The sequence below is a fragment of the Phacochoerus africanus genome, chromosome 15 (genome assembly GCF_016906955.1).
Source record: "Phacochoerus africanus isolate WHEZ1 chromosome 15, ROS_Pafr_v1, whole genome shotgun sequence".
Taxonomy (NCBI): domain Eukaryota; kingdom Metazoa; phylum Chordata; class Mammalia; order Artiodactyla; family Suidae; genus Phacochoerus; species Phacochoerus africanus.
Window position 1 is genome coordinate 33,461,879 of NC_062558.1, and position 17,116 is coordinate 33,478,994.

Sequence of the window (17,116 nt, forward strand, 5' to 3'; positions counted from 1 at the left end):
AACTTGCCCTGACTTTCCCAGTTGCTCCAGTGTGGGTGTGGGCTATAGTTTACACTCCACTGGTATAAACTATTTCATTTGAGAATATTTGAAACAAAAGCCCTTGGAGGGCAGTCTGAGGTCTTCTTTGGATGAAACTCATAGTGTCTGATACCCCAGGGAAAAGGATAAGGAGAAGGGGCAGCACTGAAGACCACACAACATTTAATAAACATCTAACAGGGGGAGAGAATTATTTTCAGCAGGACTCACCTCAGGGAGTCCACTGCATGTTATCAGGAATAATTTTTTTTTTGTCTTTTGTCTTTTTGGAGAGCAGCACCCATGGCACATGGAGGTTCCCAGGCTAGGGGTCTAATTGGAGCTGTAGCCGCTGGCCTATGCCATAGCCATAACCACACCAGATCCAAGCCACGTCTGCAACCTACACCACAGCTCACAGCAACACTGTATCACTAACCCATCGAGCAAGACCAGTGATCGAACCCTCAACCTCATGGTTCCTAGTTGGGTTTGTTTCTGCTGCACCACGATGGGAACTCCGGGAATAATTTTTTGATGGGCTATCTCATGGGGCCCTGAGTTTAGGTGGAACCTCTCTGCTTCAGAAGAGGGGATGGATTTCTCAGTTGCACAGGGCAGAGGGGGTGGGAGAAGGAGGAGGAAGAGAGAGGGGGAGCTCGATGAGCTTAAGATGTAATGTCTTCCTGTGAATGCCACCTACCCCAACAAATCTTCAATAACATTCTGCACAAATGATGGAATGCTTCAGAATGTGATAGGCTGGGGAACTAGAATTTGAACTGGGTTTAACCAGATCTCCAAGGGAGAGTGTCAGTTACAAATGCCTGTGATAAAGAGAAACCAAACACCAGAAGTTGCCGTGTTCTCCTCGTTGATACTAGGAGCTCGATACAGTGTCCCCTTGGTCCTGGCATTGCAACTGGACAGGAGCTTGCCAGGCTGACAGAAAGCCTCTCTCCACCCGGCCTTCTGGGGGAGAGATAATGTCAGAACTCAGGGATAATACATGCAGATGTTGCCTCTTCCTGTCTCACCTGGCCCGACATGAATTCCTGACTCTGGAGACCAGACTGTTACATCAGTGTCTTTTTTTTTTTTTTTTTTTTCCCTAGGGCTACACCTGCTACATGTGGAAGTTCCCAGGATAGGGGTCAAATCAGAGCTGTAGCTGCCGGCCTACACCACATTCATGGCAACACGGGATCCAAGCTGCATCTGTGACCTACACCACAGCTCACGGCAACGCTGGATCCTTAACCTGCTAAGCGAGGCCAGGGATCAAACCCGCAACCTCATGGATACCAGTAGGATTCATTTCCCTGCACCACAATGGGAAGTCTCCATCGATGTCATTTTCGAAGGCTGGACAGACTGTGTCACCAGGACAGTCCAGAGCCTTGCAAGGAGCACTACATTCAGAGCTAGGGAACTTCAGGAGGGCCTGGGGCAAGTCACTCTCCCATGCCCCTGTCTCCTCGTCTATACAACAACAACAGAGAGGATGGGCTGGTATAGTCTCAGAAAAGCCCTCCCTACCCAGAGTTCTATGTGCATCCTCCTTGTGTTAGGATTTCATCCTGTGATCCTAAAATTGTCTTTAATTAAAATTCAATTAACAGACACAGCCAGGAAATCCAAAGTGAAGGGCTGGCACTTCTGATTAATTGAGAGTGGCAGAAAAATAAAATGTGGGGGGAAGATGCAACAGATAGTCCCAGCATCTTGCCTGCCTTTTACTGAACCGACTCTCTCTAAACTGACTTACATCCCCAAATACTTCTCAATTTTTTGTATTTCACTCAGGAGAGGTGTTAACCAGCTGCCATGTTCCACCTTGGGAGAGCCTTTTTGGCAACAAAGAAAAAGATTTCCCTGAATGATTCCTTCTATTTGCTTTAGAAACAGGCATTTCAAACCAGTGGCCCATGGGGAGATATGTTTAGCTGCCCAGAATTTTAAAAATTGGGGACACCTTTCTATAACAACTGAAGATACTGGTTTCTCTCGAAAATGAAAAACATGATGAAATGAGTAGAGCTAAGCAGAGATTCCTTCCTTTAGCTGTGACGGAGAATTCCTATCTGCCACAGACCTCACTACTCCCTCCTGTATTACCCAGTCTGATTTTTTTCATTTGGGCAATTTGCTGGGCTCTCACTATCACTGCCTTGGCACTGAGAAGCTCTACACATACAGAAAACTGTCACCTGCTGAGGGAGTTGGCTGGAGCCTCTCTTTCAGTCCTCCTTTAAAGGTGGAGAAACTGAGGTCAGGGGAGAGGAAAGGACTTCTCCAATGCCATGCACTGAATGGAGTCATGGAGGCTAAATTGGGTCCCCTGACTCTTAATTCAGTGCCCGCCTCTGCCCATGGATCACACTGCTGCCCAGAGTTTGATCCACAGACTTGCCCCAAGACAGGGCAGGATCTGATGCAGTGAGAGTTCAAGTGTAGTGATTCACTCTCCCCTCCTCTGATTTTAGTTATGAATATTCCTGAAGGACTTAAAAAAAAAAAAAAAAAGGTTTGTGGCTCCTGCTGCTGTTCTGTGCATCTCAGGAGACAGATGCACCCGGTATCTCCATGGTAACTTTCTGCGATAAAAACAAAGGCTCTACTGCTCAGATTTAGGAGCGCCCTGATGAAAGACCAAGAAGACATGGAACTTCAAGAGAGGCATGGCAATCACAACACCAGGGAGAACATGCTTTTTAAGAGCTCCGGTGTATAATAAACAGGGTTTTAATCGGCACACCCAGGATAACTCTTGGCTCTGCCATTGCCCAACTGTGTGACCTCATGCAAAATCACTTAACCTCTCCGAGCCCTAACTTTCTGCTCTCCTAGCTAAAAATAAGAATAGTGCCCCATGGGGTTATTAAGAGGACCTGAGGCTGGCCCTTGTAATGATGTTAAAAAGTGGCCTCTCAAAATTATATAACCACAATAATGCTTGGCATTTTAAACTTTTCAAAGTAAGACTGCATATTGCTTCCTGGGCAGTAACCAGCAACAAATCTCTTTTGTGGGCAGGGGCAGAGGTTCAGCGAAAATTGAGTTGTGTGTTCTCTCCACTGCCTTTTGCTCTCTACCCTTGTCATTATTATCATTACCGTGCTTGTCTGCTCTGTGGGTGAGTTTGGGAGTTTGGGGGTTAGGAATAGTTTTGAAGGAGAAGAACAGATCTCTTGGTTTTTCTCTTAATAATAAACATACATTCTCGTTTGTAGAAAACCCTGTCTGTGGAATCACTTGCTTCTTATTGTCTGAGTTTAAAAAGAGAGAGAGAGAGAGAAAGAGAAGTGACTGTTATTGATTAAAAACAGAGTGAGGTGAGTCCATTTCCTTCTGTGACATCTTATTAGGCAGCTCTCAGCAACCTTTTCCCTCTGTGAAGCTGTGTCCAGCCAAATGTCATTTCTTCTATAATCCCCAGATAACTGTTTTAATTAAAATTTACAAGAACCATCCAACAGCATGAGCTTCTGACATCCCTTCACTCAGAGAACCAACCAGGAAAAAGAAGAAAAAAAATCCCATCACAGAGAAGCCTGGCAAAAAACGCCTCCAACCCAGGCTGGGGCTGGTCGCCAGGCAGCAGAGACACATGCTGATGGTTACCTTTGGTGCTGTGACGAAGTGCTCCCACCTCTGTCCCATGGACTTGTCCTTATTGATTTTTTTGATTGTGTTCTTGCTTCCACCAGGGTCCCTGAGTGAGAAACAGCTTAATGAGTTTTCTAGAGCCTCAGTTTATTACAAGTGCTTTTAAGAAAGGCAATGAACAGATGATGGATGATGGCTGTTCTGTGCTGCGATTTCTCCCCCTCTGTGCTCAGGAAGAAGTGGGGGTGGGGGGGGGGCAGTTCTCCATAGCTGGTCTCCCAAGTGGCAACTTAGGTTAGGAGAGACCACTGCCGACTGGGGAGGGGGCTAAAGGAGGTGGGGGTATGTGTACACATTCTGCATCTATTTGCATCTTGGAATTGGGTCCTCTTGTAGATTCCAGGGCAGGTCTGCCATTCCTCCTGGGGGTGAAAGGAAAAGCGTGTTCATTTCTCAATCTCTGCCTGTTCGGGTGCCTAAGGGTCCCATCATAAGGGAGCTTCTGAATAACACTTGGAGAGAATTACTGGGTATGTTAGAGGGAGCTTGTAGGGTGGGCCACACAATGAAAATCACTGGTTTGGAGTTTACTGAGTGAAGGTTCTACACAATTCTACATGCAAGACACTTCCATACATTCTCATGGAATCATCTCAACAAAACCTTGTGATGTAGTCATTTATCAACCCATTTTTAAAAATTTTTTCCGTTATAGCTGGTTTACAGTGTTCTGTCAATATTCTACTGTACAGCATGGTGACCCAGTTACACACACATGTATACATTCTTTTTTCTCACATTATCATGCTCCATCATTAGTGACATAGTTCCCAGTGCTACACAGCAGGACTTCATCCCATTTTTAGGATGAGAAAACAAAATGGACCGGGGCTGGCGGGGGAGGGGGGGGTGTTGCGGTTAAGTCACTTACCCAGATGCAAACTTACAATGAATGTTGTAATGCAATGACCCTCACCTGCATGGGTCCCCCCTGGGCCTGGTACCTAATTTTGTATTACAACTTTGTATTTCCTCTTACCCTCCCTCCCTTCCTTCCTCTCTCTTTTTTGGCTGTGCCCTCTGCATGCTGAAGTTTCCGGGCCAGAGATCGAACCTGCGCCACAGCTGTGACAATACAGGATCCTTTACTCCTGTAAAGTGCCTTTCTCTCCAGTTAAATAAACTTCAGGTCCCACAAAACCTGTATCTTCCCTCATGGAATGGGAATTTTCTGGGACTGAGACCCCAACAGCCTTTGATGGGGACACATCTCTAACACTTTATCTAAAACCTGTAAGACCAGATGTGCGGCCAAATTCAGAATTTTGGCATTTTGGAATGGAAATATGCTATGCGTATACCATGTGTTAACATAACCTTCCTATGGGGGCTGGACAGCATCTTGTAATCAAACACCTTAATACTTCTGCCATGAATTATCTATGAATATTTAAAGTAGGTGGGATAGAGACTATAAATAGCTTCAAGTCAAGTTCTGCCAGCAAACCAGTTTGGTTTGTGTCAGATTTTGCTGCCAAATGAGTTCTGGGAAAACCGAGTTTTCAGTGTCTTTTGGAGTTTGGACTTGTGGTGATGGGGTGGTGGGGCTCTGTTAAGAAGTGAGCTGGAAGAGTCAGCGTGTACTCTCTCAATTACCTCTACCTATGTATCGACTGAATGATTGATCTATTGATCTCTCCATCCATTCATTCATCAAGCTTTCTTTATCTCCTTTTTTTTTGTTATGCAGAAAGGATTTTTGGGGTCTGGGATCCTTTAAATCATTTGGCTGGCTGTCACCCAGCATAGAGAAGGGACTTGAGGGAGAGGGACAGGCCAGTTTGATGGGGGGAGGCACCAACAGGAGTTTAGACTTACCAGGGGCTGCCAAGTGCTGGTAGGGGAGCAGGGGCGATGCTCAGAGAAGAGGCAAAGGGGATCAAGATAAACCCTACTTAAGACTGACTTCCTATAGCAGGGGAGTCTGGGTAGCAGGATCAAAGTCTTCTACTGGACCAGATAGGGATGGGGTGTGTGTGTGTGTGTGTTGTTGGCAGAGCTTTGCTGGGCATCTACCAGCTCACAGCCAGGACATGAGAAATGCATACAAGGCAAAAGGGGCTGGGGAAGGTTTTGTAAGACTTTATGTTTGATTACACAATAAAAAGCCCTCTCGATAATTAACAGAGGAGCTCATTTAACGTTGGTTCTGCCTGCCTCTCCTCTAAGTAATCAAATTAGGGAATATTTAAAATCTAGCCAGAGGAAGGAGCAGCAATACTTCAGTCCTATAAACAATATTTAAACTAGTGGTGCTTTTGAAGTCTGATTTAAGTCTCACAAACTGGAAGCTTTGGCGTTTCCGCTTTGGAACTGCTTTCTTTCAAGACCACAGGGCTTTTTCTAGCTTTTTCCCTTTGCTAACGCAGCCCCCGCTGTGCCTCCAGCCTTCTTCTTGAAGTTCAAAAGCAACCCCCCTTTCCCCCTTTAAAATTAAATCTGGTCCTGGCCAAGCTTTCAAAATCTTAAACATTCAGACCCAATCTGGAGAAGATGGAGATTTTTACGTTCATGCAGGCTTCCAAGACGACCCGAAATCCATTGCAACTTCAGGCAGCAGGTTAAACGAGCTAAAAACGCAGCAAGCCTCCCAGAGATCTTACAAAGCCCCGAGCATCGCTCTTGCAAAGCCACTGATAAAGGAAGGGCCTCGTTAGACAGAATCAGTCTCTCTGATGTTTCATTTCCAATAGCAAATGAGCCAAAAAGGAAGATCAGTAGGGAGAGGAAAGGAAATAACCCGAGCATTGTCATCCATGGTGGGCTGACTACACACACCTTGTCCGAGGAGGGCAAGTAAGCTGGTGTTCTTCCCACGCCTGAAGGGACAGTCAGTGCCGCTCACCACCAAAGAGTCCGGGTCTTCCCTGCTCCTTATTGGGTGTAGCACTGTGACTTAGTTCAAAAATACATGAGTGAGGAGTTCCCGTTGTGGCGCAGTGGTTAACAAATCTGACTGAGGTTGCAGGTTCAATCCCTGGCCTTGCTCAGTGGGTTGGGGACCCGGCGTTGCTGTGAGCTGTGGTGAAGTTCGAAGACTCGGCTTGGATCCTGCACTGCTGTGGCTCTGGCATAGGCCGCTGGCTGCAGCTCCGATTAGATCCCTGGCCTGAGAACCTCCATATGCCGTGGGAGTGGCCCTGGAAAAGGCAAAAAGACAAAAAAAAAAAAATACATGAGCGAAAGTGACGTGGGCATGCTGGGTGGCTGCCTTAAGGGTCAGTGCTGAGTCAGATTCCCTTTTCTGCTGCATTGGCAGGAGAAGCCCTGGTGAGATGGGGCACCTATCAGCCTGGGTCCTTGAGCGACTATGGTGAGAAGAGCGCTGTGATGACGACATGGAAAGGCTGATTAAGAAATGAACTTGTGTTGCGTGATGCTGCTGAGATTTGGGAGTTGTCCATTATCACGGCAGCTTAATTTAGCTTACCTAATCCCGTCTCTGATCTCCTGACTGGGTGATTCTCTCTGAACATCAGAACCAGGAAGAGGGGTGTATCTTGGTAGAAAACAGTGGGTTTACGAATCCAGTGGACCTGCTGTTTGAGTCCTCTGCCTGCCCTGCTGCTTCCTAGATGTGTGAGTCTGTATAATATTTAGCCTCTCTGAGCCTCAGTGTCCTCATCTGTAAAATGGGAGATACTAGCTAAGTCCGAGGATGATTACAGTGATGATGCGATAAAACAGGGCTTGCTGAGAGCTTGGCAGGGTGCCTTGTATAGAGGACTGAATTCAGTTAAACTATTAACCACACAAGCATTTTTTGGCAGAGATCTTAATCTGGCTTGGAGGAGGGTGGATGGTGGGGAAGGAGGCACTAGGGCAGGTCCATGGGGGAGAAGAGGCTATGATTTTCAGGCCACCATTTCTCCCTGCTGAAGCTTTCTGGGGGATCCTATTTGCTAGAGGTCAAGGGAAGACGTCATCGAGCCCTCTTGCATCTCTTTTAACAGTACCTGCCAAGCACATTTTGTTCCTGGCCACCACTTGAAGACATCTACCCACTGTGGCAATCAGAGTAGTTTTCTCAAATACTTCACTCTCCTGTTCTGAATCTGCATTTACTTCCACCTCAGGGTGAAAGTCTGCTGGCTGGTTTAGGATGCGTTCACAGGACTGAGACGGGGAATAGAGGTACTGCTGATTTTGCAGCAGGAAGGGGACTGAGATCAAAGCTCTCAGGGAGCTCCCAGGCCAGGCTGCCCATCCTGCTTCCTGAGTGACAGGTGCTCTGATCATCCTGCTCGGTTCCCCCACTCCTGTAGAGATGCCCACTCGAGTCCAGGAGTGGAAGAACCACACTGTTAGGTCAGTGCAGGAAAAATCAGAGACTTCACTCAAATGTCACCTTCTGGGTGACTCTTTCCCTAATGACCCAACTTAAAAGTCGCCCCCCTACCCTGTCACTATCACATTGCCCTGTCAATTTCTTCCTGGAACTTAATGCTATCTCAAACTATCTTGACTATTACATGCTTATTATCTGCTGCCTCTCTCCCCTCCAGAGAGCAGAGATGTTGTCTGTTTTTTTTTCATGCATGTATCCCCAGCAGTGCTGGAAAAAAGTAGGTTTCAGGAAAATGAGACTTTCTAGGGTTGGGGTGGGGGGAACGCATGACAAGAGGAAAACAACTTAAGTATAATAATTGCTATTATGTGTGTTGTTCCATACCATGCTGCACTTTTTTTCATGACAGCAACAATCTGGCAAATACTCAACAATCTTGAGAGAATTGGTTAATTATGCTGATAAACTCCAGTCATTAAAAGAGGTTTTGATATATATTAAGTAACAAAAATTGAGTTGCAAAAGTCAGAAGTGTAGAATGGCATTAAAAAAAGGAAGTTATATATTTACATATCATATGATCTTAGTAAATTGGGGTTCCTTTTTGAATCCTGGCAAACATTACTTTGAAATGAGTTATTATTCTTTTTAATTTAGATTTTTTTTCCCCAAATTAATTGAAGACTTTGGGCTTTGGCTAGAAACAGAGGAAACAATCATTTAGTGGTTAAGTGCACATGCTTTGCATCTGGACTACCTGGGTTTCAATCCTGACTTTTTCTAGCTGACTTGGAGCATGTAACTTAAATTCTCTTTGCCCCAGTTTCCTCATTTGTAAGTCAGAAGGAGGATCAGAGTTCCTTTGTAGCTCCATGGTAACAAACCCGACTAGCATCCATGGGGATGAGGGTTCAATCCCTAGCCTTGCTCAGTGGGTTAAGGATCCAGCTTTGCTGTGAGCTGCAGTGTAAGTTGCAGATGGGGCTCGGGTCCTACACTGCTGTGACTATGGTGTAGGCTGGTAGATGCAGCCCTGAGTGGACCCCTAGCCATATGCCGTTGATGCGGCCCTAAAAAGATTAAAAAAAAAAGAAGAAGAAGAAGAAGGAAACTTACATGATGTCATATATCCAAAACAGTGCTTGACACAGATAGCACTCAAATGCCAACTGTTTTCCTTTTAACACAATAGTTGGATTTAGGTGCCTGTGTCATGTTTGAAATGTTTTTATATAGAAAGCCATCTATATTTGTCTAAAGGGTTCTTTGTGCCTGGGAGACCCAGCCCTTGAGTGTCTGGACTCTCTTAATGAAAGTCAGGATATAACCACCTAGACTGTCTGATTAAGAGGGGGGCCAGTAGTGTCTCTCCGGGACAGCCTGAGGCAGTAAGACATCCCTGATCATGTACCTGAAGGAGCTCTGGGGGAGAATATGAGATTACTCACCTATGGAGACTCAAGGCTTTTGGAACACCTCCTCTTCCCCCCACCTGCAAGATAAATGGGTAACTAACTCTTCACTCCCCTCTTTGGCCTGGGGTCTGCCCTGTTCTTTCCCACTGGGTGGGGGTAAATGGGATTGGGAAGAAGTGGCACTAAGGCTTGAAGGGCTTGCTTACAAAGGGTCTTGTCTGCTTCTCTGTAAAGGTCCCCTTGTTCCTAGTCAGTCCCTGGAAAGTGAGTCTCTGATAAGAACAATACCAACAGAAGTTCGATTATCCAATTCCAAAATCCAAGGGGTCTTAAACACAATTTTTTTTTTGTCTTTTTGCCTTTTCTAGGGGCTGCTCCTGTGGCATATACAAGTTCCCAGGCTAGGGGTCTAATTGGAGCTGTAGCCACTGGCTTACACCAGAGCCACAGCAACGCAGGATCCGAGCCGCATCTGCAAACCGCACCATAGCTCACGGGAACGCCGTATCCTTAACCCACTGAGCGAGGCCAGGAATCGAACCTGCAACCTCATGGTTTCCTAGTTGGATTCATTAACCATTGAGCCACGACGGGAACGCCCACCAAAAAAAATTTTAATAACTTATTTGGCAGCAAAGTGTGAGCTGAACTCATGGGAGGCTTTATCTACTTTGAGTATCCACTTAGTGTGAATACTCATGCATTTTCTTCTGCAGAAATACCTTGCAAGTTCCCATTGCTCAATGGGTTAAGGACCTGACACTGTGTCTTTGAGGATGTGGGTTTGATCCCTGGCCTTGCTCAGTGGGTTATGGATCTATCTGGATTTGCCATGAGCTGTGGTCTAGGTCACAGATGTGGCTCAGATCTGGCATTGCTGTGGCTGTGAAGGCCAGAAGTTGCAGCTCCAATTTGACCCCTAGCCCAGCAACTTCCACATGCTGTACGTGAAGCCGTAAAAAGGAAAAAGAGAAGAAAAAGGAAAAAAGAAATACGTTGGATGAAAGGGTGCAGGCCCAGTCCCCTCCAGGTATGTGGTGTTCTATATGGTATATGCTCCATATTTCCCTTCTAAAAGGCCAGAGAAGAAAAAAATATCAGAATTCTGAAATGCAGCTGGTCCCAAAGGTTTGAATAAAAATCTGTGGGCCTTGATATATCAAACAAGTCTTACTTTGCCTAAACAGAGGCTCACATCTCCTAGAGAAGGGTAATTAGCACATTCATTATTGAAGGCTCAGTTTCTGCTCTGTTGTGGACCTGATCATCTTGTCAATTGAAATAAACTCTCCTGCAAGCAGCAGAATTAATGAGGATGCTGAGAAATGATAATGTGTTTCAATTGCCACATGATGAAATTGGGAAGGTCTTTCTTTCATTTTTTTCCTAAATAAAGCAGAGACTCAGATGCAACTCAGAATGTCATCCTAAAATCTGTCATCCGTCCGTTTACCCAACCATCCACAATCCATCCAAATGTGGGATCTTTCTGCAATGAACAAAGATCATTTTCTGTTTGCAGCATGCCAGCTGCCAATTAGTGAAGTTCTGCTGCCCATAGAAAGCCCACTTTAAAGGACTGAATCACCCCATTTTCTTGCTATGAAATCCATAAGGAACTCAGGATTGGATCTACTGCTGCCATTCTGCCTAAGAGCAATAAAACCTCTGGGATCTACAAGTCTTGAAGGATGAGTGTTTTCATTATGGGGGGTGTCAGGACTCGGGATTTGCTTTGCATACTTTAATAACAGTCAATGCTGGAGTTCCCGTCGTGGCTCAGTGGAAACGAATTTGACTAGCATCCACATGGATGCAGGTTCGATCCCTGGCCTTGCTCAGTGGGTTAAGGATCCGGCATTGCTGTGAACTGTGGTGTAGGCCAGTGGCTTCAATTCAACCCCTAGCCTGGGAACATTCATATGCTGCAGGAACAGGAGCAGCCCTAAAATAAAAAAGACAAAAAACAAACAAACAAAAAACCCCAAACAGAAGATGCTTACTGCTTGATGTTGTAAACTCAAAAAGCACAGTCAGGAAAACTGAAGATTTGGTATTTTCCTCTGGGGGTTGTTATCTTTGTAACCAGATTCCAGGTTGACCTTGTGTAGTTTTTTTTCCCCTGTCTCTTTGTATGTTTGTCCATTTACCCACTGAACATGGAGCTCACCTGTTGGTAAAATTCTGCTCAGAGATTTATTTCTTCCTTAGCCATAAGTCTCAGGGGCATTGACAATCACAGAGCTAAATGCTCTTTAAAATAGGAATTTCTTTTCCTTTTTTTCTTTTTATAGCTGCACTTGCAGCAAATGGAAGTTCCTGGGTTAGGGGTTGGACTGGAGCTGCAGCTGCTGGCCTATACCACAGCCACAGCAACGTGGGATCTGAGCCACATCTGTGACCTACACTACGGCTCACAGCAACGCCACAGCAGATCTGAGCCGCATCTGCTACCTACACTGCAGCTTATGGCAATGCTGGATCCTTAACCCAATGAGTGAGGCTGGGAATCTAACCTGCATCCTCACAGACACTATGTCAGGTTCTTAACCCACCAAGCCACAAGGGGAACTCCTAAAATAGGGATTTCTGATCTTGAATAGATATCATGTAGTGAGTACTCACTGTATTCTCAGACATCAGGCTAAATGTTCTATGTATTTTATCTTGCTTTATCTTTACAGTAACTTTTCTGAGGCAGGAACCCATTTGACAGATGAGGAAACAGAGACCCAGAGAGGTTTAGTGACTTTGCCCAAGGTCACACAGCTATTAAATGGCAGTGTCTGTACTCATCCAGGTCCTTCTGATGTCAAAGTCCTTGACCTTAATCCTTGTACTCCCTCTGGGCATTAAAAAATGTGTTTGAAGATAAGTTCACATTATGGAACAAGTGTGAAACATCATAAATAGGGATTAAGTATTAAAGAGAAGACACTTTTCTCTTTTCTTTCTAACTGAAAAAAAAAAAAAATCCTAGCACTTTCTAGGTAACCTAATACTCCCCCGTCCTTATCCCAAACAATTGCTGGCTCATCCTGGAGCATAAGAACTACATTTATGCATTTCTTTCCAACTCCAAGTTAATGACATCATGTTGGTAAGGCTGCAATCAGCCACAGTGGGAGTATTTACATCAGGGAAACTGGCATAGCTACAGATCACGTTCCCCTACCCCACTGGAGGATTGGTTATTCAACATTTAGCAGCATACCACTGACACCAAACTAAAATCACCATCAGGAACAAAGGGTTCACCAGAAAAAACAAAACCTAGCAAGTACTCTGACTTACTGTGGAAATCATTTCTGGACCGTATTTTTCCTTGAGGTCTGGCGGAGGTTCTGGTTCAGGTTTTTCTCTTACAGAACTGAACAGCCTCGGATCCCTGATGGGATTCTGCTCTAAGAAGTCAGAGTAGAACCTCCACTACTCTCAGTGTGACCACTGTCCCCCCCCCTTTTTTTTTTAACATCGGAAAACAATTTTAGGTCGTATGATGGGCACATTTCTAAAACCAATCAATAAAATAAAGATGGTCCTTTTTGTCTTCTCAATCAAAATTCTGTATTGTGTTCTTTCCTTAGTTTGGGAGAATATGGGTGCCCATATGTCACAGGTGAGATAGTGCTGCTGAAGCTCACTCAGGGAGATGGAATGCTTTAGAGGTCCACTGGTTCAGGGGCCTTTTTCTTAGTACCTAGGTATCAACTGTTAAAAAAAAAAATTAGATGTTGCATTGACCCATAAATTCTATTTCTCAGAATCCAGCTGAGAGAAATATTTTCAACTGGGCACAAAATGTATGTGCAAGGCTGTTCCATGCAGTACTATTTGAAAGGGCAACAACTGGGTAACAACCTTAGTGCTCATCAGTAGAGAAACGGTTATCTAAATTACAGTCTGTCCAGATCATAGGATACTCAAGTACTCAAAGAACATGGAAACTGTCAAAATAATGTGGCAAATTTGTATGTACCATATCAGGGAGGAAGAAATTTTCCCCTACCCTTCTAGGTTTTTTCTGGCAGGTTTGAGAAGTGCTAGATTAATAGGAGAAATTCAAACAAAAGTTTAATAACAGGTATTCATGGCAGAGACCCAGGAAAACTGAGTAACTCGCCCAAATGGCCAAAGCTCTCACCTTTTTTTTTTTTTGTCTCAGCTACAGACAAAAGAGGATGTTGTAGGACTTCAAAGGGGAGGAAGGCAATTCAGATGAGATGGAAAAGCAAATGTTTGGTAAAACAAAGGTTTACCAAACCGGGTCAGACAGAGACACTGGAACACAGAGTGGACTCTGATTTCTAGGCTCTGCTGAGCTCCTCCCACCCCCAACATTTAGCTCATATTCTTTGTAGATATTTCTGGTGACAGCTCTATTCCGGGAACAGGCCCTCTGTCTACATTCTTTTAGGCAGTTATGGGGAGGGTCAAAGTTTCTTCCTGTGTCTTTCAGGCCTTTATTGTTTTTAGCTCCAAGTAATCCACGTGCCTAAGAGATATTCTGGGATGGCAAATTTTGCTCCCCTACAACCATTATGGAAATATGTCCATAAGACACTAAAAAAGAGAAAGTCATACACAGAACAATATGAAGAGTATAACCCCATTTCTATAAAAAGGGGGGTCTATCTGTATTTATGTATCTGTATTTATATCTATCTATCTAAGACATGAGAATGGTCTGGAAGGAGGAAGGACACACCAAGACCTCTAAAAGGATTCCTTCTTGGGAGGGGAATGGATTTGGGATAGAGGTGTAGATACAGGTTTCATACTTTATGTGTGTCTGAATTTTTTGCGAATTTGTAATAGGAATAAACAGTATTCATTTCTTACTTGAGCAGCTTTGTTTTGAAGAACAATAATGTGTGGGAAATGTTTTAAGTCTGTGGTTGTCAGACAAATTCTGTCAGCCACAAAGATACTTGGGGAGTTAACAGGGGTGCCGTGGGGTGGCGGAGGGTAGAAGGGAGCTGCTCTCCCAGGTCTTCCTGACCTCCTGCTTCATGCAGAAGCTCTTTTTTTTTTTTTTTTTTGCATTACTGGCATTTCTATCATTAAAGAAGGATTTCTACTGCTTGCAAAAATAAAGGTTATAAACCACTGCAAGGGAAACTGCAGTTTAAAATTCATTCTAACCAAAAACACAGAATCAATTGGAGTCACTGGTCTATCAACAGATGCATAGCTTATGTTTCTGGCGCATGTGAGGTTAGCTTATCCTGGCTCTGGTGCTAGGGATGAATCAAAGTGGGGTGGGATGGGGGGAGGAGGGGTTTGGGGAGACAGCGTAGTAAATGAAATGCCCTGGAGGTGTGGAAGGGGTTAATTAAGATGCAAGATTTTGGAACTGAGAGAAGATTGAATTCACCTGGGAGCCAAGACAGTGTTTTGGAGAGGGGGTGGGGGAAGGGGAACTACTTTATTCAACTAAGTCTTGGATTTTAACAGAGCAAAAGTTGGTGTTTTTTTTCTTTTATCCCATTCTTGAAGACAGCATGACTCTCCTTAAAGAAACACTGCCTCTGCATGCCTGCCTGGCCCTTGTTCTGACTTATGTGCAAAGCAGTTCCTGCAACAGTGACCTCAGAGCTTTTGATGAACTCTTCCCTCTGGTGGGGACACATCGAATACTCTTCTTGGCTTAGCAACAGGTTCTCGAGCTCCTGCCTGAGTAAACTCAGCTGTTCCTGGGATCTGAGCACAGTATTAGTCCCCTGGGTCCAAGTGGAGAAACAGTCACCAATATATATTATTATTACTTTTTTAATCCAATATATATATATTTTTTTTAAAAAAAGACACACAACAAAACCTTGAGAGAAAGGGGAAAACCAAAACACGGAGAATGGAAGGAGTAAAAGGGAGAGGAGCAAATGAAGAATAGCCTTGGGGAGACACGGTCCAAAAAGACAGCTGGAGAGAGATCTAGCTGTCTCCGGTGGTCTAGCTGGCCAATTCCTATGGTATAAATACTTCCACCATGGCTGACTGATTTCAAGCCTTCCCTGTGACGTCACTGCAGGTGAAGAGATGCTGGGAGGGGATGCACACATGGGCTCTCACAGCCTCGTGACCTGTGTGACGTGGCCCCAGCTCACCCCTGTCTGGATCCCACACAGTAGAACTCCTAAAGCAAAGTACCCACCAAAAAACACTCAGTAGGAAGGGGAAAACTTGTAGGAGCTTCCTCCCCCACTGCCCAGTCTGTTGCTAGTAACACAGCAGGTAGAAGGGCTGAGACCTACTTTGGATTCCAGCAGGTGATCACAGGCTTCATGGTGTGGTGGGTGTGGTCGATAGTCAGGGCCTCCAGGAGCCAGTGGAGGGCACAGAGCTGGCGGAAGATGGGCTCACTGTGAAGACAGAGGGAGGTTCCATTAGAGCAACATTCTTCACAATAGTGGCAGCAGGGACAGGAGGTGTGTTGGCTCCCAGCTGGTGCTAGCCAGGCTCCTGGCATGCAGCAGGGTTTCCCCTGTACCAGCTCATTAAACCTTCTCAATGGGCTCTTGAGGTATTTACTGGCCCCATTTTACAGCTGAGGGATCTGAGGCTCAGAGGAGGTGAGAAACTTGTGCCAGGTCACTGTGTCCATAGGTGGCAGAGCTATGATCTGATGGGAGAGGATCCTTTGCCAGTTCTGGGGATTTGTATGTATAGTGGGAGGGGACAGTAGAGAGGGTCCCACAGGTAGAGATCTTGACTCAGGCAAATGAAAGGATGGAAGGAAATGAACATCCTACAGGTGTCTGATTATTCATCCAATAAAAATACAATAAATACAGATCTGGCATTGCTGTGAGCTGTTGTGTAGGTTGCAGATGCAGCTGGGATCTGGAGTCGTTGTGGCTGTCGTGAAGGCTGGTGGCTACAGCTCCAATTGGACCCCTAGCCTGGGAACCTCCATATGCTGCAGGTGTGGCCCTAAAAATACAATAATAATAGTAAATAAATAAATACACTAGCAGTGTCCAAACAGTCTGGAAACACAGGAAAACCAATGTATTTATTGTAATTCCTCCCCTCCCCCAACTTTGATTAACAACTGGACACACTGCTTTACGTTTATAAATCCTTTGCCCCCAAGTGCAGCTGGAGAGAACCACACTGGACATATTATTTAAAAATGTAACTATAGGAGTTCCCGTCGTGGCACAGTGGTTACCAAATCCGACTAGGAACCATGAGGTTGAGGGTTTGATCCCTGGCCTTGCTCAGTGGCTTGAGGATCCGGCGTTGCTGTGAGCTGTGGTGTAGGTTGCAGACGCGGCTTGGATCCTGCATCGCTGTGGCTGTGGCATAGGCTGGTGGCTACAGCTAGGGCTTCAACCCCTAGCCTGGGAACCTCCATATGCCACCGGAGCGGCCCTGGAAAGGGCAAAAAGACAAAAAAAAAATTTAACTATAACACTGTTTAAAAATAGGTCTTGCCTATGTGTTCTGATTCTGCGGTGCATTTTGTATTACAATGAGCCAGGCCTTGAGTAGGAAACTTGACACATGTTATTTAATTCTCCCCAAACCCTGCTGGATATGGACCATCTATATTTTACCTCAATTTATTCTTTTTAGGGATGCACCTGCAGCATATTGAGGTTCCCAGGCTAGAGGTCGAATCAGAGCTGCAGCTGCAGGCCTATACCACAGCCACATTGGACCCGAGATGCATCTGCGACTTCTGCTGCAGCTTGTGGCAATGCTGGATTGTTAACCC

The 17,116-nt window shown here is 45.1% G+C and overlaps 1 protein-coding gene across 2 annotated transcripts in view; it reads right to left on the minus strand.

Annotated features, from left to right (window-relative positions):
- Positions 1–17,116, minus strand: part of CCDC60 (coiled-coil domain containing 60) — a 187,448-nt gene that overhangs the window by 24,676 nt on the left and 145,656 nt on the right. For both annotated transcript variants that reach the window (XM_047760883.1, XM_047760882.1), the window contains exons 5-6: positions 15,648–15,755; positions 3,646–3,736 (exon numbers count right to left, since the gene is read on the minus strand). In XM_047760883.1, the coding sequence (XP_047616839.1) occupies positions 3,646–3,736; positions 15,648–15,755 (199 nt within the window). The remainder of the gene's footprint in view (positions 1–3,645; positions 3,737–15,647; positions 15,756–17,116) is intronic.